The sequence below is a fragment of the Haplochromis burtoni genome, unplaced genomic scaffold, assembly GCF_018398535.1.
Source record: "Haplochromis burtoni strain Fernald_Lab_line unplaced genomic scaffold, NCSU_Asbu1 Contig_50, whole genome shotgun sequence".
In the NCBI taxonomy this organism is placed as follows: Eukaryota; Metazoa; Chordata; class Actinopteri; order Cichliformes; family Cichlidae; genus Haplochromis; species Haplochromis burtoni.
The window spans coordinates 2,273,155-2,300,658 of record NW_024582411.1 but is presented as its reverse complement, the minus strand read 5'-3'; the positions used below and the strand labels follow the sequence as shown (position 1 = coordinate 2,300,658).

Here is a 27,504-nt window from a genome sequence, read left to right as displayed (position 1 = left end):
AGTCTAAAGATCACATGTAGGCCTGAACCAGCCTGCAAACTATCTCAATCGAGCTCTCTGCAGAGGGGAAACCGAACAATCTCACAAACCCCAGTAAGAAGCAGCATTAACCATTAAGCTAAATAGCCTTGAGCTGGATGACTAGACAAGAGTTTGTACTGTTATTCATCTTTTTTCCAATTTTTCCAATGAAGCGGTGCATAACTGACAACTGACAAGATAAAGGTTCATTTAAAAGCTATATACCATTAAAATAGTTTTTTTTAAGTAATATTTTAATTGTAACTTGTAACCAAGTTACCAGTCAGCTTTTTTTTCTTTTCTTTTTTTTTGCCTGTCCTGTTTGGCTCTTTTGCCATCAGAATTATTGTCTAAAGGCAAAGAAAGATGCCCAACGGATTTACTTTACCAAATGGACCATCCCAGCCTTGCCGTATTGGTCTATTTGACTCACCTTTTTTTTTATTGTTTATTTTATTTCATTTTTACTTGCTAAATACGGGCAGGTTTGACTGGGGAAAAGAAAGGGGAGAAAGAAAGAGGGAAAGAAAAACAGCGGGGAAGAGGGACAGGGGTAAAGGGCAAAAAACAAAAACCAACAAAATAAGCAGACAAAAAAATACATATATTGATCACCTGGATCACCTGTTGAGAGAGAAAAAAGAGAGAAGAAGCAGAAGAAAAAAAAAGAGCAACATAATAAACAAAATCACGATGATCTATGGGAATAAAGCAGTAAATACTAAATATTAAACATTATTGTGCAGCACATAAGATCGACAGCGCACAGTGTGCTTTGAGATAGGAGCCAAAAAGGATCTGCTAGAGGGTGTGGGGGGGCCACAGCCCCGTCCTCCAGGGCATGAAGCAGGTATGGAGGAGATCAAAACTCCAGACATCCAGAGGCCCTCAGAACACAAGAGACCAAGGAAGACCAACGGAGGGGCAGCTGCGCCACTGTCCCAGAAAGAGTTAAGGAGAGCCCCAGATGAGAGGTCACTCAGCAGCCGCGTAGCAGAAACCAGGGGGGTTGCAGTGACGTGCCCGTGAGCTCCGCAGGCAGCCATCTGTGCCAGAGTGACCGAGCCCCAGGCCGAGAGGCTGAGGGCTCCAGTCAGCTTTTCAATGTGAAGTCCTTTTCTTACTGTAACACTGTATCATGGGCTCATTACATCTCATTTTGTTTTGTTTTTTTTTTTATTTAATATTAGGCCTCAATTAGTTTTAAAATGCCAACTTTCCATCTTAAGTAAACATGGGTGGAAAATTATTTAAATTTAATAAGACTAATAAAAGTTCAGGGACTGGACTTTAACATCTCTAGTGATGAAGTCTTTTGAAAACAGCAGCATCTCAACAGAAAGGAGATTCTGCAGGAGATGGAGCATAATGATCCACTGCAATTTGCATACAGGCCTTGTAGGGGCGTTGAAGATGAAGCCGTGGTTTAATAAATTTCCTGTATCGTCGTCTGGAAAGGGCCAAAGCCCATGCTCTGCTCCTATTTACTGACTTTTCTTCATCTTTTAATTCAATCCGGCCACATCTGGATTCCCAATATGCAGATACGATGATTGTAAGTCTTCTTTATGGTGAAGAGTATTCCCATGGGCCTGTTGTGGGTGAGTTTGCTTCTTGGTGTGATCAGCCATTTTTGAAGATCAACACCCTGAAACTAACAACATCCAGTGCACTCAAAGTCACACTGTTCGGTTTCTGTGATCAATACATTTTGTCTGTTTGTTGCTAGCCAACTTATCATCCTGTTTTACAACACACTGAACCACAATGCACTCTTCTAGCTAGTTAGGCTAGTGTAAGCTAACTCCCCAGGTTCATCCTATATATGGTCACGTCCTGCTTAAAAAAACAAGTCCTATGAGTTTGGCATTTTGTCTACACCCAAAATGCCGCTAGCACATCCATCCTTTATTTACACTCTATTGTCTCGCCTAACCATGTCGACTAACACATATCCGCATTTCCAAGCAACTGGCCTGCTTCCTCTTCTTTCAAATCTTAGCTTAGCAAAACATCCAGACTTAGTCAGCTAAAAGTTTTTCTTCCTTATTTTCTTTTTTAAGCGCCACTTTTTAATCCCTTTACTTCAACCTCAACGCAGAGATTAAAAACTATCTGGCTGTTTTTGCCTCTGGCATAAAAACAAATCCTGTAAGCCAACGTGTCACTTTTGGATATTCAACACCATCGTCTTAATTAGCTAGCTTTGCCATTTCAGGGTTTTTCCTGGTTCTGTCATGTTCATGTCCAGAAGTATTATGTGATTACATATCAATGACGCATATGTTCCCCCAGCAACAGGAGCATATTGATGAAATGGGACCATGACAGTGTCTCCATTAGACTGTTTGGCCTGGAATAAAAGAGCTCTTTGTGCTCAGTGTGTCCTTGAGAGGGAGAGATGGTTAAAAAGTAAGTCTTTTATCAGTCTGTAGTCTATGTGTGTGTGTGTCTTTTAAAGAGAGTCCACATGTCCTTGGCACTGTCACTTTTGACATATTATCTGATACATAGTTCTCCCCGCAACTTGCAGGAATGTGCTAATATTTGCATTATCCGTCAGACCTTGGCTGCATTCAAAATATTAAAGTCTGTTCTCAGAGGGTGAAAGGAAGCACAGCAGAGGGGCAGAAACACCTGGAGTCAAAGCCAAAACCTTTGTTCTCATTCAGTGTAAGGCTACACAAATACGCACCTGGCTAAGAGCAATCTTCACGGAACCACTTAACTTTACGTAACATTTTCATGTTATTATCAAGACTGGCAAACTTTAAAAATATGCATCAGAAGCAGCAGACACAACAGCTTTCATAAACAGAGCTGCCTGCCTCTTGTTTCTCTGCTTTTCTGGTTGACCCGGTTCTCTATTTCTGCTGATCAGCAACCTGACTTCAAGGTTTTTCAAACCACTGCAGAGCTCACAGGCAGCCAAAAACAAATGGGGAAAGGAAGGGTGAAAATCTCTGCGAATTCTCAACTCTTTCCAGACGTCACAACTTGCTGGCAGACATGAGTGCAAAAGCCCACACACTGATCCACACCATTGTTTCAGTACCTCCTGAAAGACCAGTTTTGTCCCCAGCGGACAAAGTCCGTTGAGCCAATTTGAGCCGAATCATGTCAGCAGAGCAGCGTGGGAGTTGAGGTACAGATACATATTTTCAGAAGGGCACCCAGGATTTGATATTCAACAGGATGAATACACATAAAATCATTTTCACTACATGTAAAGATTGTTTTTAGGCATTTTATAAGCCAACCATGATGGGAAAGCAAAAATTCCCATCTGAAACTGAAAACCTGAAGTATATATGTGCATTGTGTTCATAGTGAGACTCTCTGGAGACCCATTTGAGACTCTGACGGCCTCTATCTGTCTATGTAAAAGAAACCCACCAAGGTCAGTGCTACTGGCAGTTGCACATACCCATACCTATATAATTACACTACCACATGTTTTGCCATGCTGCCACTGTAGCTCGATTGTCCAGGTGGAACCAATACTTCTTTTTTTATCTCTGTTTTTTTTCAGGGTAATCATGGCATATTTTCTCCTTGTGGAAAAGATGAAAACCCCTTCTGTATAACCTAGATATGAGCATGCACAGCTGCAGAGGCAGGCATGTGGAAAACAGGCTTATGTCCATCTGAGCTGCAGCGGGGAGGTGGGGGGGGTGAATCTGTCACAAAGCTGACCTCCAACAGAAAAGTCTTTGACTTTTCCAAGGACACAAAATGTGCTCTTGTTTGCCAAATTCTTAAAGCTTAAGTAAACAGAGAAAGAGATTAGCTTTACTAATACCTGCGTGGTTCATTTGTTCTCCTATGAGTCATTTCGCAGAATCTATCAGTTTTATGCAAATTAAAGGAACAGTCAAGTCTAGAAATCTCATTTTTCTAAAGACTGTTTCACGGTGTTGCGCAGTTTTGGAGATCTCAGCTGTAGAGATGTATAACTTCAAGGGTTCTTTCCTTGTAGTACTCAAAGAACCAAAAAAGTGCATTTAAAATATTCTGCAGCAGTGTCTCTTTCCAGAAATCACAGCCCTGTTGCTCAATAAATCCACAAACCTTGTTTTTCACCAATACACACCCACCGAGACTATCACTCTGCGTGAGCAAATGTTCATCTGCCCACCACGGGAGACTCAGTCTACTGACAGTGTGACACTAATCACTAATCAGCCGCCCATCCTCGGCTGAACCGTAATGTTACCCAATTACTAACAGACAGCCAAAAGAAAGCAGTTCTTACATGAAACCGTTCATAACAAGCTATATGGATTTCTTTATTTTCTCCCATGTTGGACGAGGGCCAGCAGCATGACCACTCATTCATAACCCAGTTTCCACTGTTCATACACTTTCTTTTCCCATCACTAGTTATAAAAACTTAAGAACAGCTGGCACTGGATTCTTTTGGCCATAAATGTGATGTTTCCCCGAACTTCACCGCACAGTTTTAGTTAGAAACAGAACAAATATGAGCTGTTTGTGGAGCACTTAAAATATGTGGATCAAATTACCCCCTTTTTTTAGGCTTCGCTGATGAACAAATCCTGAAGAAAACAACTGGGCTCCCATTGATTACACTGGCATTAGCACTCTTGACTTAAAGTAGCCAGTGAGTTAATTAATATAACTGGACGTGATCTCATTAGGGGAGTCATTACGCATGTGATGACTGAGACAGATAAAGACGTTCCTCGGCTTTAGCTGTTTTGAGTTCAATAATCTGGAAACTCAAGTCAATATGTGCTGATTAATGGCACTGGGAAAATTATGCTCCGAGTCAAATTCACTAGCAATTCATTAAAGATTATAGGCTGTCTACTTTATAAGGAGGCTTTGTAAATGCAGCATTTGCACCATTTATTCTGAGTATCAACAGGTTGTGACAAGTGTTTAAGAAATGAAAACACAGCTGAGAGTGTGTGTACTCCAGACATCCAACCCGAGCGCTGCTCGTATCTCAGCACGCAACTATACATGACAAATGTAGCCCCTCGAATAAATATAGTCAGGACGTCTTACGGCATGATAACGTCTACATGATGATGTTTTGTTACCCTGACATGGCATGCAAAATCCTATTAAAACATTACGACCCATTAACTATACAGCCCAGGGGGAGCTTATAAACGGTTACATATAGAGGTTAAGTTACACAGTAGCTTGAGGCTTAATTTGTACTTCACATGAAATAGCTTGAAAAATATTTTGGATTTTTATTAAAAGACAAACAGAAAAAGGCTGTAACCAAAGTCTTTCTAAAGCTTTGTGGAAATCCTGCACTTGTCATCTTTAATGAGAAAAAAGAAAAAAGCACTATTGAACCAGAGGCACTGTGAGTGGGTGAGAGGAAGTGTAGTCATGTTGGCACTGCAGCTGGAGAGAGCTTGAGAAACTTCCTAGGAAACCTTAAGACACACCAGTCGTAGATTTCTTTTGGTAAATGCAAAAGGGATTAAGCTTAAGGCAGTTTTACACTGTGCAATTCTGGGCAGCCCCAGAGGAAAGACGACTAATATAAATGAATCACGATGGCATCTTTGGTTTGGCACATGGAACGGTGAGTGTCACTACGTTACGCTGTAAAAGAGGTCCATAGCTGGCAGCTCTGAAGGTCTTGCAATCAGTGTTAGCCAGACAAATTTTTGACAACAGAACTGCTGCTGTGACTGTAGTCTACTAACAAAGCACCATGAATAGAGCATCATATGAGGTGCTGATCAACCTAACACCAGCGCTTGTGAAAACCAGAACACCAGTGATATAGCAGCTCATCCCACTCATGATCCATCACAATTCACGGGTTATTGTCCAGTACAGAAAGAAAGTGATATGTTTTGCTTTACTTCATGAGCTAATGAGAGGTCAGGCAGTCTCTCAAATACTCATATCAAGGATGGAAGGTGGAAGTAAAATGTACTAAAGTAAAACACTGGGATGCCAATAAATCTAGTTTGTATGTTGAGGCCGCAGCATGGTGACAAACAGTATGACTAAGAGTGTGCCTTAGACCTAAATCAGTGGGTAATACTGTATGCCTGAAAGTTAATATTAAGTCAGCATAGCATGACCTTCAATAAACTAAAATCCCACGGCGGAAAGCAAGGTTAATATAGTTTCTTAGCTGAGCGACAGCAGATCGATGAGATCAGTGTTTATAATCCTAGAAAGAAACACACACGTTATTGTTCTGTGCTCTCTCCACAGGTGTGACATCTGCTGTGTTTTTAAGCCACGTGAATGTGAGAGCTGAATTGGTTAAAACAGTCACAGGCGAGCCAAAGGCATCATATGTCTCCTTTCTGCGTAGATATAGTCACATAAGATTAAATGCTTTCATGAAAGGCAATGAAAAGCTTGCTTTCAAAAGAAGCTTTGTGACTTCTGTGGCTGTTTGAGGGAAGCTAAGGGAGATGGTCTTGTGATCTGCAGATTTATGACTGGGAAATCTGTCAAAACCGCATGTTGGAGAAATACACCCCCCAGATCTGAAGAAATGTGGTTGAGGATCGCTTTAGCATGACGGTGAGGAAAACTACAACCTCAGACCCTCACGATTCTCAGTAAATCCCAATGAACCTATCTTGAAGACAAAAACAACTCTTGATTGTGATGTTGAGTGAACAACGGCCCGTTTAGGCTAGACGCACTCCTGTTAGAGTGAATGGAGAACAGAGAAGAACTTCCTCAATAGCTTTGTGTTGACAGTCCCATCCAGTGAGAGGGGAAGGTCATTGTTTGATCTGCACAATGGAAAGGCTTTTTTAAGGGAGGAAAAAGAAAGCTTAAAGAAAACCGCTCACAGCCATAGGGTTTGCATTATGGTGAGTGAGATAAGATCATAAGGATTTAGGCTGTAATCTGTTAAGAAAACTCATATTCAGGAACCAAAACATTCAAGAAAGACAGCCACACAGCTCTCCATACTTAACCTACACAAACCTCAGTGTAGTGAAAACACTCTTTTCCCAGCGTTGTTCTAAAAAAAAAAGGTGCTTTTAGAAGTTTAAATTGCCTGAAACAATTGTGATACATGGGCCAGATTTTCCCCCTTTATCCAAGTAAGTAAATGCACATGTTTCAGAGAATCACAAAAAAAATAAAATAAACCAACCCTGGACCTGCATCTGCGCCAAAGCCAGGTCAGAAGAAGTTAAATTAAAGGCTCCAAACTAAGAAGTAGAGCTGAAAACACGTACATGATCATTTTAACCCACAGAGGTGTGATTAATGATACTTTTTAAGGACTGCTACATTACACGAAATGCAAATGATCTCCAAATGTGTGGCGCAAAAAGCGTTAACAGATAAAACTGCGCATGCACAAGAGTGTAAAGGTTAAAATACGCAGAATGCATGTTCTAAAAAGTATTTGGGTTTTTACCCTTCCCTGGCCAAAACAACAGAAGTCACCCCCCTCACCATAAGCCTGAACTCCAGCAGGAAAAAGGACACAGGGTGCTCAGTTCAGAGTCGTGTGATCTGGAGTCTTGTGCTGTTTTCTTACTTATCTGCTGGTTTGACTTTAGGGATGTTTGACCGATAATAACTAATTACAAAGCCCGCAGAGTTACTGCCTGCATCCGCTGGGACATTTTTCTTCATTCAAAGGGTCAGCTGTCGGGGGGGTGAAAGCAAAGCAGTCTGCCGATGACTGCACTTCATCGTTCAGCATGCCATTGACCAAATATGGTCACATGGAGACACTTTAACGCACCTTGCAACTTTTTAAAAAGTTATTTTCCACCCCTGCTTTGTCCCACTAGCTGCTTTGTGACAAATTAAACTTCCTGCCGTAGCTCGTCGGGAAATTTTTGTTTGTTTAAAAAAAAAAAAGCAGACGGCTTTTACCTCCGAGTTTCCCCTCACATCCATGGCTGCTGGTATTTTGAGATTATAATCCCTTTGCGACGCACAGATCCCGTTCGTCTACACGGTGAAAAACTTTGGCTGGCTCTGCCGGATACCTGCCCTTCTCAATAAACTGCGACTCATGTCTTTCCAACTAAAACCGACCAGAAAAAAAAAGAAAAGGAGGAAAAAAGGAAAAAGCCCTCCTGCTTCCCCTCTCCTTTCTCTCACAGACTGCTGCAGAGTACAGAGGCTGGGCTTGTTACCTTGGAAACGGGTTGTTTGCCCCCCACTTTTGCCGGATTTGCCCCCCCCTCCGCCTCCCTTCCTTCTGCCCCTTTGCCCTCCTCCCCTCCCCACCCAGGCATTCAAGCCTCTGGCCTCTTGTTTATTGTCAGGACGAGTTGAGGAGCGTGGATGAATATTCAGGAGCCGAGGGCTGCTGATGGGACGAACCCGCGCTGCCAGAGCTGGCTGCTGGGCATTGTCATGCTGAAAAATGCTCCACAGCACACACAAAGATGCCATTCATATGTCCAAAGTGAATGGGAAACACTGACCGAGTGTTGCCCACATGTGCAAATGCATGTTGGCCGTATAATAGCGTTTCATTAATGATAGAAAAAGATCCCTTATGACATGTTCACCGTTAAAGTGCGTACACACATGAAGACTCCTCATGTTATTCATTTGTCCTCCAGCAGCTTCACCAGAGTGCATTCAAAGTCAGTCAAACACGTTATTTTTAAGGCACCTTTTCTAACTTTTAGCTCAAAATGCTTCGTGATGACTCAAAGCACAATCTGGTTCTTACAGGTCCTGTTTAATAAAAACTGCCAAGCGTCTGTTCCTCAAACTAGAGACTCCAGCGGTGTCCTCTAAAGCCAGCTGTGCACCAGGACTGTGCTGTTCCCTGAAGGGACAGTACACCCCAGGGTGGAGGAAATGATGTGCAAGAAATGAGACTTGGAACAAAAATCATCTCTTTTTAGTCACCTTCACATTAAAAGGAAATGCACAGATCCACCCATCTTGTTCTTCAGCTTATCAAATTCTGAGTTGCAGGAGGCCCTGGAGCCTATCCCGGCCGCCGTAGGGCGAGATGCAGGATGTGCACCCTGGATAACCAGTCTACCACAAAGAGACAGACAACTACAGCAAAATCTCCAGTGTTAAATTAACACTAGAGAGTGTCTATATGTGTCCACTCTTTTGAGTGTTAAATATAACACTGTTGAGTGTTAAATGAACACTTTTGACAGTGTTGTATTTTTAAAAGTAACCTAGTCAGTTTTCAAGATTTACAATGACTAACACTGAGCAGTGCTGATTTTCTAACACTGGAAAATAACTCAAAATGTTACAAATATTCCAGTGTTAGTGTTAACCCCACTTCAGACACTCAACTAACCAAAGTTACTGCTTCTATTAATCAGAACAACAGTTTTCAGTTACACTAACATGATAAATTCAACTTTTAAGTTAATGAGCTTTATTTATTGAGTAGCACCATATGCAGAGCAGTTACAGTTTACTAAAAATTGGGTGTTTTTTCAACCCTACGCAGACCTATAAAAAAATCATCAGATTTGTGATGACTGATTCTATTAATCATCCATCTCTGACCACCTCATGATGAAAACAACTGTGCTTTTCTAAAGAAAACCCCCATTCAGAATACCTATTGCAAGTGAAGTAAGAGTATGGCGTGATATCACTTTGTAATGTTCACTTAAAAGCAAAAAAGATGACTAAGAATTCCTGAAAATCTGTTTTATTGCTGACCTCCAATGGGTTCACCTTTAACCTTGTTGCACAGATACAGGTGCACTCCAAGATCCCATGACATCACTTGTGGGTGTGGTTCCAGGTGTAACAGAGGCGAGACCTGGCAGGAGACACCAAATCAGACTTACGGGTGATGCTTTAAGCCTAAGGGCAGTGATTTTTTTTTTTTAAAGCCAGGTGTTACATCAGTAATTTATACCGTACAAAAACAAGAGAAAGACACACTCATTTCAGCCTGTAGTGCGGTGTTATGGTGAGGTCTCGCATCCAATTAAAAAAGGTTTGCACTGGACACAAATAAAGGAATTTCTAATATATGTTTTGTTCTTTTGGCAGAAGTTGATGGAAGTTCAGAGAAAACTGTTTCCAACTATTTCACAAGAGAGTTCCCTTTGTCATCCATGGTTATCTGTCTGTACATTTCTGCCCCAAACACTGAAGGAGCACCCATAAACATTCTCCTTTCAGTCTCTTGGGGTGTCTTATCATCCCACAAGCCTGGGAAGAGAGAGGAAGTCACAAAACTCAGACATCCGTGATCGCGGTTCATTACATGAAGTCAGCAGGAAGCCTACAGATCAGTGACTGTGCAGCTTTTCTTACAGAGACCCCGTCAAATCCTTTCAAGGTCTCATAAAGATCGTCCTTCCTGAAAACACTTCAAATCCGCACATTTTCAGCACAAAAGACTTAGGCACTAACAGCTTTTTGTGGGATTTTTTTTTTTATTTTCACCACAACATAATGTGGAATTCATTGTTCCACTGATCACAGTGGCATCTGGACTTCTCATTAAAAGCCACATCCTCTTCTCACAGGACACGGGAGCATCAAAGCACAGACTCATGAGCATACATGAAATTTTACCAGACAGGAAAGGAATCCCAATTAAGACGGATTTCTAAAACTTTATGTGAATCCCTTCAACCTCAGTTTCGGGACTAACCACAGAGCTCTGACAGCAGACATCGTATTCATTCGTTACACACCTCCTGGAGCTGCACTCATGAGGGAATAAGCAGTAATCTCATCCAACATGAACAACAGATACGATTACGCCTCATCTCTGTGAGACTTTGGCCACTCACACGCCAGAGAGAAAATCATTACTAAGCCTTTCTTTTTCCTTCCTGAAGTTTCAATGAGAAGAGAGGACAAGAAGTCAAAGTCACAGCACAATTATCCCCTAAATAGTGTAATAAACACCATATTGAGTTTCAGCAAAGGACCCAAGGCAGCTCTTTAACTTCCCGATTAAGTTGACGTGTCTTTTCAACACCCTGAGATGCAGCCTGACAGCACAGAGGGAGAAGATGCAACTTGTCGAGTTGACACAGCCTCTTCACTTCGAAAGAAGTGAAGAAATGGGCTGGAAGTGTCTCTTTTAACTGTATCTGACATCACTCTCAAGAGACTCTCACTTACTTTTCTTTGTATTCGCACATGTTTGAATGCACAAAAGGCCAAATGGTACTGTGGCTGTTAGGATCAGTCCATCGTTCACCTTAGAAAAGCTAGGTAGTATCAACCACCTTGAGGGTTACAGTAAACAACAGTTATCAGCTGGTTCTGTGTTATAGAAGACCCTTTAAGAAAGGGGTGTCAAACATGAGGTTTGGGGGCAAGAATTGGCCCAGGAAAAACTGTAATCCGGCCCACTGAGCGGTTTTGGAAAATATGAAAGAGGGCATAAATATTTTTTCTTTTAACTGTATTTTTAAAGGTTTTATTTCTGAAAGACATCCCCCCACAGCCGTTCGCCCTTTAATAAGTAGTTAAGACACATTTAAACAATTAAATGACAGAAAAGTTGCTGTTTACTGTCTACTATAGAAATTTCAGTTGAAAACAAAATTCATCAATCAACAAGACAATCTGGGCAGTGTCTTAATAATTGTCTTAATTTTACACATTGATGATGTAGAAATGCACTTCTTTATTTTATATCAAGATATCACAGGGATTAAATGCTTAGTTAAACACCTGGTGTCGGTGTAAAGGTCTCAGCACAAGATCAAAATGGGACGCATGTAAAATGAGTTTCACATCCCTGCTTCAAGGGGGAAAGGGGGATTGCAGTCTATGAGTAACCATGATCACTCTTTGATTATCGAGGGGGGAATGTTTAACCGAAGCACAAAACTTTTCTTGTTCTCTCAGTCAAAGTAACAATAAGATGTTATTGTTTCTAAAAATGCTCTGAATAGCTGCAGCTTTCACAACATGATGTGCTGGCGGAGCAGCAAGCAGAACAGTTTAGTACAAGGACATTCCTTTATCTCATGGCATTTCAGCTTCTGACCACACAGCAGCCACAACATCAGTCCGAACTGAATCAGAAACCTTGAATGCAGCGATACGGGGTAACATTTCATATACTGAGTATGCACATATTATATACAATATTTATGTTGACATAACCATCTCATTCCGAGGATCTGGCTTTCTTGTGGGTACAAATATAGACTCTAAATAACAAAATCAGTGCATTTTAAGAAGACTTGGCTTGAGGTAACAACAGCAAAATGAATGTAAGTCAGTGTAATGTATTGTGGAGATATGGAAACATGACTGTCTGTGTGTGTGTGGGAAAATACCTGGGAAAGTCATTTAAAAAATTGAACGGGAGCTTGTTGGGGCATGAAATAAAATAAACACAGATGGATGTAAAAGCCATCGATTCTGCACTGGATCAAATTCAAAGTCTGAGGCGACCCCTGTAGGCTCGTAGATGCAAGTGCAACAGTAAAACTGAGAAGAGCTACTTTCCCACATAAACATTAAACACTGAAGTTATCATCTGACATCGATCTAAATCACTATCTGCGAATTTTTTTTTTAGTCACACACCTTAATTATATCAAAAATGACTAAGGTATCGTTCCGTTCAGCTGTTTTTCTTCACAGAAACTCTCTAAATCTGCTGCAAAAACTACAGCTTACTTTTAAAAAAGGAAAGTTTGGTTAGATTTCTATACAAAGAACATTTAGGGAGGTAAAACAAAGAAACAAAGCCTACCTGACTTTCTTTCTTGGAGCTCAGTTCGGTCACTGATCCATTCTTGCACAGAGCCCGTGTCGCTCTCTCTCTCTCTCTCTGTGTGTGTGTGTGTATGTGTGCAGCTTGAAAACTGCTATATTTTTTTTTACTGGGGAAAATAGTCTTCTCGGTAGAACTGCATGCAGAGAGAGAGAGAAGGGAAAAAAGGAAAAGCGGACTGCACAGGAAACGATGACGTAGCTGTATGGAAATCACTGAGTTAAATGAAAAGAAGATGGTTGGAGTTATCAAACATCTGCAATTTAACTGGTTTGAATGCTTGTATAGGACTTTTCTCTGCGAAATCCAAATTTTCATCATGACACGGTAACTTAATGGGTTACTATGTCAAGATGAGAAGTAAAAGAAGAAGAAGAAAAAGCCTGTCGAGTTTTTTTTATTGACCAAGCTGAATCCCAAATTAGTATTTTTCCATTGGTAGAAAAACTGTTGCCAACACAGAGAGGACAAGTTATGAAAACAGAGATTTACTAAGCCAGAAAAGCACCAGACAAAAGAACACTTTAAAAAAAAAACGAGGTATTTAAGGCTGGATTACTAACATGTCAAAGTTTGGGAGATGTTTGTCTCCACGGTTCCCAGAAATGCATTCAAGCAGAAAGGTTTCTCCTTTTTTTTTTAATCTATTGTTTTTCTTAGTTTGGTTGACTTGTGGATTTAAACGATTTAAAGTGATTGTCAGAGTTTAGAAAAATCGTATACACGCTGTCACTGAAGGGAGGCTTCCCAACTAACTTTGAGACCGGGGTGTTTCCAGGATTCTTGCCTCGTTCTTGCCACAGGAGACCAAGAACAAAGCTCGCGGGGGGGGCTACAGGAAATCTGTATATTTAATCACAACCAAAAATCAGTGCAGAAATCTGGTGTAGAAAATCTGACATGATTCACACCCTCTTACAACATCTAAACATAATTTTGTGTTTTGAGAAGTCGGGGGCGGGGGGCTGAGCTATTAAGACGTTTTACTTGAGTAAAACCTGTAATCCAAATCAAGCAGCTTAATAGTGCACAAGTTGTATAACTAAAATAAAGTACCTGATGTAAACATACTCAGTCAGTTGATATAGATACATATATACACATATATATGAATAAAAACTTCTCTTGGTCCTATCCATGCTATCATCTGATGCTGTTGGGTGTTATAAGTACCAGTGTTACAGGGTTACATGAGAATTATGCTTCCGCGTCAGATCTACATCAATTTATGCCATCACCAAAGCCCTAAATCAAGCTTTCCTCCAATCTCGTATCTACAAACGCCCCCTCTTTGTGATGACTTGGTTACCAGTTGTATTGTTTATTAACACGTATGTTGAAATAAAAGCTAAAATGATGAGGAGCCTCATATGGTTCCTGCTTTTTTGTGGCTCTTTTGTGATTAACATGTGACAAACATGACCTGAACCCGGGCAGGATTCTGGTGTAGATACAATGATCGTCTTTGTTCTAAAGTAAGTTGGTATTTTATCTTTGTCCTGGGACGTCTGCAGCATATCAGTCAGCTCAAAAAAACAAAAACAAAAAACCCCCAAATATATAAATCGTAATAAATAACAACAAACTAGTAGTTAAATGTGTTTTCTCAGGGCTGACCTGGGACCAATGTAACGAACAGATTACAAGTGCAAGAATCACAAATATTACAGAACTTTATTTCAAAGTTAAAGGTACCACATATACAATAGTTAAGAACACTTTCAAATGTCTCCCAGCGATGGCAGTTCATCCACTCTGCCCATGTACTCACACAAACTATACACAAAATAAATTCTGTCACAGAAACCCTGCCTGTTAGACAACTAGGACACTGACTGTGGACGTGACGTTTGACCAAGCGTTTAAAACCCCCCAAAAAAACCTGCTAAACCAAAAGACGTGACGCTACATTTAGGCAGTTGGAGAGGGCACAGATTTTAAAGGGCCACTAAGAGCCGATAACCAATAGCACAGCTACTGTAAGTTCATTATGACATCGAGAGGAAATCACATTGATTTCTGCAATAAGGTTCAGGGAAACTACTTGTTCAGTTACCAAATTTAATTCAGTTCATTAAAATGATTAATTTCACACCAGTTATGAGACATTAATAATCATGGTAGGAAGGAAGGATCGTAAACACATTTAGAAAAGATTTATTTATAAAACATGCATTTTTAAAGCAGGAGTATTTTACATGATTTTTTTTTTCCTTTTTGCTCCCATGGTGAGAGCAGTGATCGTGTTTGTTTTAGGGTGGAAACTATCGACCCCGCTAAATGCCAACAAGGTAACAGCCAGTTATGACCAACATCTGGATGTTTTGTTCAGAAATCAAGTGTAATCAGACTTCTTTGGACTAAGAGGACTCTTAGCTCAGATTCATTAGTCAAAGAATAAATTGTGTTTTAGGTCTGTGTATTTAAACTGTGCAAGAAATTTATTCAGAGTAACCTCGTGTGTTGCCTGCAGACTAAACCAGAGCCGGGAATGATTTCTTACCTATGTCCACCTCTGATGCACCACACACGTTTAGATTTGATTCAGAAATGAGAGAAACGAAGCGATATAATTGGAGGGCGTCTGTCACAGTGTTTTTCTGTTATTGTTGTTTTTTTGCTCCACCATTTACTTAATCACGGTTTTTAACTGAGAACAACATGGCGGTCAAACACAGATTTCCTCTGTTCCTGGACCTGCCTCCTCCAGCGCTGCTGGGCATGCTCCACTTTGTTCAGGACGTTGGATCGAGAGTGTGACCGGGACAGCACGTTGTGAGCGTTGGCGAACGGCTGCTGGTCCTGAAAACAAAGTTAACACAGTGAGATTAAAAAGTCTGATGTACGTCAAACACAAGCGTCTCGCTAGTTCTTTTTAAGACTCAAATGTACATTTTAATGACCGTCTTGAAAACAACAACAACTAATAAAAACAACACAGTTAACACACATGTAGATGTCCTCTGTTTGGGATGTGTATGTATGCTGACAGCTGCTCAAGCCGGGTTAGCAGTGAAAATCATTTAAATTAACAAAAGCCTAGTCTCCGGTGGAGTGTTGTTATAGCTTTGTATTTTCTAGTTTCCTTTCACATTTACTTTATTATGAGTGTTTTCAATTCAGTTTGGTTTCTGTTGGTGTCCAGAGTGGATTTTCTGATTTCAGTTTTGGTTTTTATTGTTTGAAAATGTTTAGTTTTATAAGTTTCACTGCTAGTTTAAGGCTTTTAAATTGTTGCATGGCGGCAATGTGTCAGAGGCAAGATTTAGAAAATCAGTAAGGTAAAACAAAACTTTTGGAAAGAAGTTAATTAACAGTCTTGTAAGACACCCAGAGTCCCAATAAACATGTCCATAAACGCCTCATAAGGCAAGTTGTAATGAAATTTTACTAAACTAACAAACACTAAAACTAAACCCTAAAACTTTATAATTTACTAAAACTTTATTTTAGTTTTCAGAGTTCACAAAATCTTTTTTTCTTTTAAAAAGTCTAGTGTAGTTAGCTAAAATGTATCCAGATGTATAACTATAATAATCTTCTTTACTGGATATTATTTAAGTAAAAAATGGCTATGGGATTATGTTGTGAGGATGGGAAAGGAAAAGCCCTGTCTGACTAAAAGCAAGAGCTTTAGTCAGACAGTCTCTCTGTATCGAGCACTAAACATTACAAGCCCACCATTTCCTCTATAATTAATGTTGCAGGAGTCCTTCCGCTTTTATTGGTTTTGCTTGCAATTTTTTTTTTCTTCATCTAATTCATGTTAGAGCACAGGAGAAACATGTGGTCTGAATTTTGACTACAGGCTTTGGGATAAACAAGACAACGCAGCACCTCAGCTGTTTGTTGTCAGCTTATTCACCAGAAAAACAATATACTGACAAATCTTAAACTTTTAGTGGCAGCATTAGCTTTTTGTACAGTATAAGACAAACACCACAATTCTTGTTGCCTAAACTTTGCCAGTGAAACACAGTGAGACCGCTTTGCACCCACCTCCCACAGTCAAAGGTAGTCACTGCTTTTTTCTCTAAACAGTCTTTCAGACTGGAAATTAAATTAAAACAACCAAACTGTCTGCTCTTATGAAGAAATTTGAGCATTTTCACAGTGCCTTTTTATTAAATAATTAAAAAGAGAAAACAGCAAGAAGTCAGGAATCTACTGAACTGTTTCCTTTTTGTTTCTTTCTCCTACTTGATACTGCATATGAGTGTGTTCTGGCTTTTAAAAAGTACAGATTAATGAAAACACAAACTCAGGCTGATTGTTCACTGTGCAGCAAGCGAGCAGCATGAACAAATGTAATAAACAGACCAATGTTTGACTTTGAAAACTGACACGTTAAAGTGGGAATCCTTTCAGTCATGTCAATTAGGTGACACCTGGTGGCATCAGACAATGTTTGAGCTCACAGATTTTGATGGTGAGGACGACTAAAACCAAAATATCTTTATCTTATTTAAAAATAATAACATAATCAGCCTGTTTCCATCAATTTGTGAATAACTCTGATCTGATTTTATGTCTCCTATGGTATCAGTTGGTAAACAGCTGGGAATATTGACAGGAGTTGGTCATCTCTCTGAGGAATTCGTTTCCTTCCTGCCGAGTGAAGCTCTTCGTTCATTTTAATCGTTTCCACAGTGGAAAAAATGCAGAAAATGAGCATCAGCTCGTCCTGATGAACGATAGCAGTAAGTGCTAAGCTTACTGACCCATACACTGCATTTCCTGTGAGTATGTTACAGTAAGGGTCAACTCATATTTCACAAATTAAATTATTTTCACGTGAATCTGCAGCAGCAGGAAACCTAAAGCTTCACCACTACTTTTTCACATCATAGGTTGTGTTCTCACCCGCTGCACCACAACCACACTTCCTGTCCCAGATCTTTGTCATGCCCATGTTCTTATAAATAATCACGATTTCACCATCAGTAATGTAGCAGCTGTCATCAGCTTTCTTTTAACTATGTTGTGAACAGAAGGTAGTTACAGCTTGTTTTAGATCCTCCCTGCTCCCGTGTTTGCCTGCGATTGTAGTAACTACCGTGTTCTCCAGTCTTTGCTTGAAACATGCGTTCAGATTCACTTGAGGCATTTTCAGCACAGCACCAAAAAAGGGTTTGAAAATTAACAGAGGCACTTGTAAACTTTTAAAGTTTACCTACAAAGGATGACTCCCATGTGACATTTCGGCCAATGGGTCCACATAAAAATCCTCATAAAAGGAGCAGAAGAGTGGCGCAGCAGCAGTGAAAAGAAACTATACAACAATGCTCTCAGGTGGAGTGCTGTAAAATTAAAGGGACCACATACCCCAACATCATCGTCGCTCTGTATAAGCTGCGAGTGCCCAAACAGACGCCTCTTCAACATGGGCTCCAGGAGAGTCAGGTAGACCATGTAGAGCAGCAGCAGACCCAAAATGGACAGGTACATTATGATGGTAAACTGAAAATAAGAAACAATTACTGTGGGATTGCTCGTTTCCTAGTTTAGAAAAAAAAAAAGTCACTGAAACAATCAGGTGTCCTCTAAGCTGAACAATAATCCACTAAGTCACACACAGCATGAGTCACATGATAGGCTGGCTGTTTTTCATTTTTGCATTTTGCTTTAGACAAAAGAGAGGCGTCACAATAAAAGGACAATAAGACTATAAAACTAAAACTCAATCATTAGATACAGCCCTGCGTCACAGCAAAGAAAAAACAACCACGACTCTTTGATCTAACTTGAACTTACCTTAATGGTCCCCGAGCTCCTCTCTTCATATTTACACTCACAGCGTAAACAGTACGCCTCCACATCTTTCCCGTCCACTGGCATGGGATCAACCACGTGGAGACAGTTGCTGACGAAACATTAAAATTAACAAGCTTTCAGCTTTTCAGCTAAACAGACCAAGGACAACTTGCATCATTGAGAGAAACACAGCGACGGATTTGTTAGCATACCAGTCCTTAAGAGAGACATTTTGTTTGTAGATTTGACCCTCGACTTCTCGGTACGGCGGACAGATGCATTTACAGCGGATGTCCTCTGAATTCTGCAACAGAGACGGCAAATGTTTATTTTTTTGTTTGTCAAACACATTTGCACAATATATGGTACACAAAAGCCTACACATTTCATTATTATGCAAATCATCCCAAAATAAACTTAGAGGATATTTAAGCCCAATATTTATATTTGTTCATTTAATAATCTGACATTCTGATATATCAGATGATTTCCTTTTCTTTCAGACAAAGAAAACATAAACAGATTCATTAATATTTTTTCGTGTGGTTATTAATTTACTCGTTTACATTCTGCCCAGCTCTGCTCAGATTAGCTGATTGTTGTGTTTGTGCCGTTTCAATCAGTGTTGCCAACAGGGAAGATGTTTAGTGCCCTCTGATGGACAGACTATACAACATCAACACCCATAACATGGCAGAAGGAGGTTGCTTGTCTCTTTTTTATTTTTTAAATTTTCATTTAATAACAGCTTCTATCAGCCATCAAATTAGTAAAACCAGGAGTGTGTTTGTTAGGATTGATCTGTTAATGAAAAGTAAACCTGAGTAAATGATGACTGAGTGGACGATGCTGAATAAAATGCCGCGATGCTGTTTTTAAGATAGATGGATTCAAATGGAGAGCCTGCATTGAAGCAATTAAACTCTGGGGTGAACAAACTCAGGCAGCTGAACTCTGGCTTTCTCGAACTTAAAACTCAAGAGTTGCCCGTGTGAGAGGTAATCAACTTGGACTTTATGGTCAGACACAGTTTGTTGAACCTGCTTACTCAACCATAACACTGGTTATTATAGTTATGTCGATACAGGTTACAGATGTCACACGCATTCAGTACAGTCACGTGACAATACCTGCATCTTTGGTTTTTACTCACTTTTTTTTTTTAGATGGAGTGTCATTATTTTATTTAGATACTGAACTCCTTCACTTTTCTCTATTTAACTGTGCTCCTACTTTACTGACCCCTTTCGTCCTGTCGTAATGTATTTTATCCAGCTTTATGTTTAATGTTTTGGCCGCTGTTAACACAGGAACTTGCCAACTTCGGGATAAATAGCCTCTTTTTTCTGTTCTACATCCTCACCATCAAGCAGCAAACATAGCAGCCACATTCGCGCATTAGTTAACTTTTCTGACATCCAACTGTCAAACCCACAGCGACAAGTCATCGTTTAGAGGAGATTGAAAGAAAAAGGCATTTCATTTCATCCAGCCATCATCACCATTTCCTCCACATAGCTAGCTAAGTCTGCTAACGTCAGCCTTACCTTCGCTGTCACTTGGCTCAGCAGCACAAAACAAGCCAGGAGGAGAGCCTCGAGAAAAAACACCCACTTCATGTTTACAGGAGTGCAGCTCGTTAACAACACAGGTCCAAATGTTTCCACGAACAGCTCCAGCAGTGTGAAGCAAACCCTAACAACTGACGAGATTAGCCATCAAGCTAACTAAACAGCAACAATCGTCAGCTTCCTAGCAGCTGACTTGTAATGTCCGGAAATGGCGGTTGTCTTCCGCACACAGTACTGAGCGGGCTGTGCTTGGTTAAAGACATAATAAACGATGTCCGGCGGGCGGGACATTTCAGATAATGCCAAATAGCTGCTTGTTTGTCGCCCATCAAAGGTTGTTCGAAATATTATCCAACATTTAAACCAGTTACTTTCAATTAATTGGGTTATATTTCTACAAAAACAAACAAACAAACAAAAAAACCAATAAAAGTAAACTGAACTGCTAAGGACGTGAACAGAGGCGGAGCCAGACATTTGAAACACCCGGGGGCTTAGCCCTAAAGGGTAGTATGCATGTGGGATTTTTTTATATAATTATTTAGCCTTGTTGTGCAAACAAGCCTGCATAACTTAATAAATGTAGAATTTGAAAAATAGTAAACCTAAAAAGAAACACTAGGTACGAGATACATGAGTACCTATGATACGGTGATACTTTTGGTAAACAAGCATTTGACTAACATGTGTCTCACCTGCTCTTGTTCCATCTCTGTTCTGTCCTCATTCTCCTCTCTCTCCCTCTCTGTTCCTCTCTCTCCCTCTTTGTGCTGACAATCATCAAATATACAGTTGAAACCAGATATTTACACACACTCTTCAGATCAAAACACAAACACTTTTTTAATTGTAACAGACAAATCAGACTAAATGTTTATTTTTTTTAGATTGATAAATATAAAAAACATATTTGTTAACTTTAAGAGTAAAGAGAGAAACTATCTGTATTGCTTAATTGTAAATGGCACCAAATTGTATTCCAAATTGAGCCACACTTATGGAGCTCCACAGTTCTTTTTCTGGTGTTTTGGTTGACATCTCTGGATTTTCTCATTTCAAAGAAACAGGCTCTGTGTTTTGCCTTATATGCATCCACAGCTGTGCCACCAATTTACTCACATGGACTCTACTAATCTATCAGAAGCTTCTTCAGCTCAGAATGGAATCGTCTGGAGTTTTCTTATTAATTAACAATAAACTTAGTGTATATGTAATCCTAAATTTGATGAAAGTGATAAAAAATAGACAGCTCTGTCTCTCTTTATTCTGACATTTAACTAATTCAAAAGATATTTCAATATTTATTTAACCAAAACAAAACAAGTTTACTCTAAATTGATGTTGTACAGTAAAAAAATGTTCTTGTGTTTTCCATAAAGTGTATGTAAATATCTGGTTTCAACTGTGAATATACTGCTGTGTATTGAAATTCCTCTTGTTTTGCATAGAAATATACTGAACAACATACAAAGCATAATATATAAAATATACCAGAGTTTTTTCTTTGAAAGAAGCTCCTTATGTCCATTCTTGTATATCAGTGCATTACTGAAACCGATTTATTTAGCCGTGGAGGGTAACAACTGAAAATATGAAATAAACACACATGTAAGCTAAGACTCTCTAAAGAAACAGCATTGTTGTTGTTCGGCTTTTCATTTCGCCATTTGTTGATTCACTTGAAGAGCAAGTAACGTAATATGGGTCAAGTGATCAGTTTGATATCAATCTTTCGTGATACACCGTCATATTTACATTATTTGTACAGTACGAATGATTTGCTTTGGTACCTGGTCAAACTTCAGTTCTCCTCTGTCTGCCTAGCTCCGTTTCTCCAACAGCGACTCATAGGCAGCAGCTGCCCCGCCCCGCTTAGTGCCTGAGCTCGGATCATACCAATATTAGGGGGGATTTACGCACAGTTGTAAATTCCCACAGTGTGCACTATGTGCTTCGAATATTGTGTGTAGTTTTTTTTTATACAGTTGTCAGCCAGGCATCTAACTATGAAAAAATTACACTCCAAAAGACCCCGGGCTTCTGAACAAAACAACCCGGGCTTAAGCCCAGTAAGCCACCCCCACGCTCCGCCACGTCACGTGAAGATAGATCGAACGCACCCTTCGGTTAGACAAGCTGGTAAAGAGCAGGTGTATCAAACTCTGGTCCGGGGAACACCAGGTGGGTCATTCTTCTTGGAAAACAATTATTATATTATCATTGTAGAGTCTTTACCTTACATTCTAAAGTGCATTGTGTTTTGGCGCTATATACATAAAATCTCAACTCAATTAAAACGCTAAGATAAATAAACAAATCGACCATTTATTTTTATAATTTCTTTATAATTTTCTTTTTTAGCATTTACACTTGTGCTCAAGAACTATTTTGCATTATAAATATTTTCGCACCACTTTTTTCATATAGATTCTTTTCAAATTCATGGGGTTGATAGAAAATGTCCTGCAACTGTAAAATGGCCTTTATAACTATGGAAGATTGGGGGTTTTTTTCAGTGATGAAACATCTTTTATTATCCAAGATAAATCCAAATTATGTGCAACCTTGTTACTCTTATTACTCTAGTTTATCCCTGTCTCCATATCATTTTTGATAAAATAATCATGTTTTTTTCTTGCAAGCATTTTATCTCAAAAGTTCTACCTACTAACTCAATAATAATAATAATAATAATACTTAATAAAGACCAACTTTATTATTCCTCTGGAGGTGTTAAACATATACAAACACATGAACTTGTACAGAAATGAGAAAAAGTGGTTGAAAGTGGTGGAAATCAGTTTTCGGTCTTTATTTACAGCACATTCGATGTACAAAATCATAAAAATATACATACTTGTTTCATCTAGGAGAGGTAAATATAGTTTACTTCTATTTTACAGAACTTTTCATGTATTCATGGCATCACAAATTGTTCCGTTTCTCTGCAGAGTAATTCGTTGTCTTTGGTTGCTAGTGACCTAGCTGAAGCAGTCATTGTCTTGTGACTAGTTTTGGAAAGGAAAAAGTATTTTTTAAAGAACAGCAGTGCTCATCCAGACACCTTAGAAGACCAAATACGTGAGCCAACAGCAAACGCAGCCATGCTATACCATTAAAGTGTATGTAGCTGCTACAAAACATTAGCGTTTCACCTAGAACTTTTTACATCATATACAAGACATTCATCAGAATAATTGCTTTTGTGGCAGGGCTACTTCTTTTGCAGTGCTAATTTCCCCAAGAAAACTTGTGTGCGCTATTTGTTCCTGACATTTTTGCAGTATTTCTGTCAGTATTTCATGCCTACCTGTGCAGGCCATGTTAAAAAACTAAATGTTAAACCTAAACCTATATACAGTGTTACTGACATTCAGCATATATCTGTTCGTCTATCATATTTGTTTTTCATCCAAATGCAATTAAAGAGTCCCATAATGCCGCCATGTACAGTATTTCTCAACATTCAAATACCCAATTTGGAATTTAAATCCCAACTTTAAAATTTAAAGGGCCGTATAATGTCATTCATCTGCTGTTAGAAGTATTTTCCAAATGAGATCTCCTAATTCCTCTCCGAGGAAGCCCATATAGATCTGTGGTTTGTACTACTTCCTCAGTTAAAAATTTCACTTTTCCATTGGGATCGTTTCATCAGGTGCGGTCCTCTTGTCCAACACGTAACCTTAGAATGCGCAGGGGTCAATTGATAAAACACATAAGAGGGTCCAGTTTCTAATTTAAGCTTATTATGAAAAAATCCTGGAACCTTGTGGCAACTTTTTATTTTATTTTTTTAAGGACGAAGGAACCTCAGGACTTTGGACCGCAGGAAGCGAATGAAGGATTTGGGGAACATTTCTCTCGAGTCTTGCGCTGTATAATTGAAGAAGTTTTGTGGGTGAGCCAGCACGTCAAACAGTGCCTTCATGAGCTTCTTGTCCTGAGGGAAAAAAAAAAAAAAAAAAGTGTGTTATCCAAAAGAATTCCTTACAGTATGTAGTCAAAGGAGCTTGGAAAGAAAAGCGTCTGGACTTCTTTAAGTTGCTTGAAGACGTTTCACCTCTCATCCGAGAAGCTTCTTCAGTTCTAAGGGTCAAATGGTGGAGAGTCCCAGATTTAAACCCAGTGGGAGTTTCCCCCCAAAGAGGGACAAAGGACCCCCCGATGATCCTCTACCTAATCACACGAGCCAAGGTGTGAAAACGGGTGTAGGTCACGATCAGCCACGGTTTCGGGGGAGCTCATTGTGAAACCTGGCCCCACCCTTTCATGTGATTTCCTGAGGTCAGATGGCCCAGGATGTGAGTGGGCGTTAAGGTGTCTGGGAAGGAATCTCAAAACTGGATTATAGATGGCAGACAGTTGGTGTTGTAAACCAGCGCCTCTGTTCAAAGATGGTCGCTCACAGTGGACATAGATGGCTTCTTTCACTCCTCTATTCAAACAGTCTGTCCTCTCTGTCCAAAATGTGAATGTTCACATTTTGGACACGTGATTAGGTAGAGGATCATCAGGGGGTCCTTTGTCCCTCTTTAGGGGGTCACTCCCACTAGGTTTATATCTGGGACTCTCCACCATTTGACCCTTAGAACTGAAGAAGCTTCTCGGATGAGAGGTGAAACGTCTTCAAGCAACTTAAAGAAGTCCAGATGCTTTTCTTTCCAAGCTCCTTAGACTACGATGACCTGGATGACTGAGAACCTTCACAGACTTACAGTATGTAATTTTTACACATAGGAAACCACAGTGACACAGGTGTCACTGTCCCTTTACACACAGAGGGAAGTTCCTATTAAAGTTTCAACACTTGCTCTCTCACAGTTTTCTTGACAATAAAAGGGGTCGGGGCTCTTATGGGTTCATGTGAGCGGTACTCTGTATTTCTACTTGTTCCCAAAAGAGGGTGCTACATGGTCACTGGAGCCAAACCACTAACACAGTGAGGACTCAAAACTGGCCAGCTGATCTTTGTCAAATAAAGTCTAAATGGTCAGCTGAAAATAGCCCATGAGATAAAACAGCTAAAACTCTTAATGAGCAGGTTAGTAAGTCAGGAATGCAATGCTTTAAAAGATGAAAGTAATGGATAAATGTAAATATATACAGCTTACACTAAAGGTTTTAGGTATTTTAGACCTACTCAGGCTGGAGACCAAAGTGCTCCCTGTTAAACATTTGTATAATATAATTATAAAATCCCGATACCTTAAGTATTTCCTGGTGATGCTCTGAAGCATATAATCTTCCATCTCTGACGATGTCTTCTATCAACTCTTGGTAGTCCTCTGAAACAAATAACGTTCACAAATAGCTTAGTAAGAAAAAACAAACTAGATTTAAACAATATTCAGAGGTATCATGGGTTTATTCTTTCTCAATTCATCAAATTTAAAAGGGATTGTTCAAAAAAACAAACAAATGATAAAACAAATGTAGAACCCTACAGAAGATTTAATGGAAACCGCAGTTTCTACAGGCAGGGGCAGATTTTTTTTCCCCCTCTTAAACGAACGAGGCACACAGTGTTCGTTACACCCCACCCCCCAAAAACAAGGGACAAAAACCCACAGACATCTTTTTCCAAGTTGTCTCTGATAATCCTCAGGGAGGACACCATGTACCAATTTCAAATAACTATGGGTCGTAATGGCACCCAGCACACATCGTCTCTTCTGGGCCATTAAAAAAAAGAAAAAAAAAAGAAAAAGATTCCTGCCAGGCCAAATTCTGCATGAATGAAATGAAAACACTTTGCTCTGCTTCTGAAAGATAAATGCTGAATGAAAATGAGGATTTCAGTAATTTATATTGGAAAAATGAGAGACACAATATAGTGTGCGCTGGTTTGGTGGGACAAGGTTGTGAACTTACATGGAATTACAGTATTAATCTTATTTCCAAGACAAATCATCTCACCATCATACGTCACATATGGAACCTGGAAGCCTTTGCCGCTGTTTCCCTCATTGGACCTGAACTGTATCCAAAGCCTCTTGGAGCGGGAGGTGAAGGCAATGGGACGTTCGTACGTCTGACACGTCTCGTAGGTCGTCACAGAGTTGGGGAGAGCTGTGAGGAAAGAAGCACAGAGGAAATGCCTTAATACGTAACTACTGATGAATATGAAAACCACTCTTATGACATTAAGAGATGTTTTTCTACCACTGTGCCGATTCATTCTGCTCTGTACACACAGACTATATTGTAAGCAGACACTTGTTTTCATAACTTCTGAGGATTATAGCGTTTTAAAAAAAGGATCATAATCGTAACTTGAGCCCAAACCAAAGCAAATCCAACCTAAAACCCCTGTGTTATATTTTATTTGTTAGTTAAATGGCACAAACACAGTAGAACTCACCGCTTTTTCTCATCACCAAGTAGTCTCCACATTCATCCTCAATAGGCAGGTAGATTTCAGGGACAACAATAAGGATCCTGCGTTTGGGGGGAGGGTTAATGATCCAAGTGCACTCGATATTCGCAGGATAGTTTCCCGGGTAGTTGGGAGATTCGATGTAACCTGTAAAATCCCCGAGCTCTCCTCCACATCGTCGGTCTGTAAGTGACACAAAAATTAAAAATATCTCAAATGGAATTCTAATATTGGAAACTAAAACCCCGCCCCACCCCCTACAGATATACATACTTTTGCACTGCATGATGTTAGTGGAACCATCATAGTCGGTGGTGGTGTTTCCAGGGCAGGTGACACAGTAGTTCTGACCAAAATCCCCTTGATATGTGCCCATTGGGCAGCGAATGCAGCGGTGTGTGCTGGTGTTGTAGTAATGTCCTGGAGAGCACTGCACTGCAGGAGCAAAGGCCAGCGATAGAGCTGTTAGCTGATTTAATGCCACCAACATTCGGGGTACAAAAAAAATCGTATCCTACATTATACCTGAAAAATCTTCAGTTAAAACGTTATACATAAAAAAAAACAAAACACAACAACAAAAAACTCTGCGCTTGAGTTAGAACGGAAACTCTCTGTGCCTGGTAAAAACCATACAACAGCTGCAGAGGGCAGCAGAGTCCCTATCAACACCTCCAAATGCTACACAGTGTTTTGAAGTCACAAAAAAAGACTTCAAATCCCCAAAACAACAGATGGTTCACTTTATTTCACAAGTCTGGCAGGCTTTCATAAACGTTCTCGGCTCCAAAAGAACCATTTAAACCCTTCGTTTATATTAAAGCTAAACTAAAGCGAAAGCTAAAATATACCAGGCAGACGTTATTAGGTTTTATATCCAGTGACATAACTAAAATCTTTCATACCTTTGGTCTCACACTCCTGAAATGAGACAGCCCCGATGCGCCGGGTGCCCAGGTCCCCTCCACAGGGGAAGCAGGAGGTGCGCCCCACCTCTGGTTGGTACGTTCCAGGTGGACAGAGCTGGCAGGGCATGAAGCCATCGTGGGAGTGCTGACCAGGGGAACACTGACCTACACACACACACA

The 27,504-nt window shown here is 40.0% G+C and overlaps 3 protein-coding genes across 11 annotated transcripts in view; all 3 read right to left on the bottom strand.

Annotated features, from left to right (window-relative positions):
* dennd2b (DENN domain containing 2B) overlaps positions 1-12,816 on the bottom strand; it is a 56,932-nt gene extending 44,116 nt beyond the window's left edge. Inside the window, exons 1-2 of one of the 5 annotated variants that reach the window (XM_042220566.1) lie at positions 12,692-12,789; positions 9,670-9,772 (exon numbers count right to left, since the gene is read on the bottom strand). The gene's annotated coding sequence lies outside the window, so the exon portion shown is untranslated. The other 4 variants (XR_006054378.1, XM_042220565.1, XM_005936505.3 and 1 more) reach the window with 4 other exon arrangements.
* Positions 12,817-14,367: 1,551 nt separating this feature from the next.
* Positions 14,368-20,279, bottom strand: tmem9b (TMEM9 domain family, member B). Its single transcript, XM_005936504.3, has 5 exons — positions 20,014-20,279; positions 18,679-18,770; positions 18,467-18,575; positions 18,038-18,172; positions 14,368-15,514 (listed from the first exon to the last, which is right to left on the bottom strand). The coding sequence occupies exons 1-5, from the start codon at positions 20,083-20,085 to the stop codon at positions 15,359-15,361; spliced, it is 564 nt and encodes a 187-aa protein (XP_005936566.1). The 5' UTR covers positions 20,086-20,279; the 3' UTR covers positions 14,368-15,358.
* Positions 20,280-22,834: 2,555 nt separating this feature from the next.
* Positions 22,835-27,504, bottom strand: part of scube2 (signal peptide, CUB domain, EGF-like 2) — a 21,179-nt gene continuing 16,509 nt past the window's right edge. For all 5 annotated transcript variants that reach the window (XM_042220559.1, XM_005936499.3, XM_005936502.3 and 2 more), the window contains 6 exons: positions 27,322-27,489; positions 26,690-26,851; positions 26,402-26,599; positions 25,957-26,109; positions 25,246-25,325; positions 22,835-23,980 (listed from right to left, as the gene is read on the bottom strand). In XM_042220559.1, coding sequence (XP_042076493.1) covers positions 23,834-23,980; positions 25,246-25,325; positions 25,957-26,109; positions 26,402-26,599; positions 26,690-26,851; positions 27,322-27,489 — 908 coding nt within the window. In that variant the 3' untranslated portion in view covers positions 22,835-23,833. The remainder of the gene's footprint in view (positions 23,981-25,245; positions 25,326-25,956; positions 26,110-26,401; positions 26,600-26,689; positions 26,852-27,321; positions 27,490-27,504) is intronic.

Bases quoted from the DNA above. Each gene is read 5' to 3' on its own strand.
- tmem9b (XM_005936504.3), bottom strand. From the start codon at position 20,085: ATGAAGTGGGTGTTTTTTCTCGAGGCTCTCCTCCTGGCTTGTTTTGTG. The intron at 18,771-20,013 runs GTAAGGCTGACG...TCTCTGTTGCAG, and splicing joins TGAGCCAAGTGACAGCGAAG to AATTCAGAGGACATCCGCTG. The intron at 18,576-18,678 runs GTATGCTAACAA...ATGTTTCGTCAG, and splicing joins AATGTCTCTCTTAAGGACTG to CAACTGTCTCCACGTGGTTG.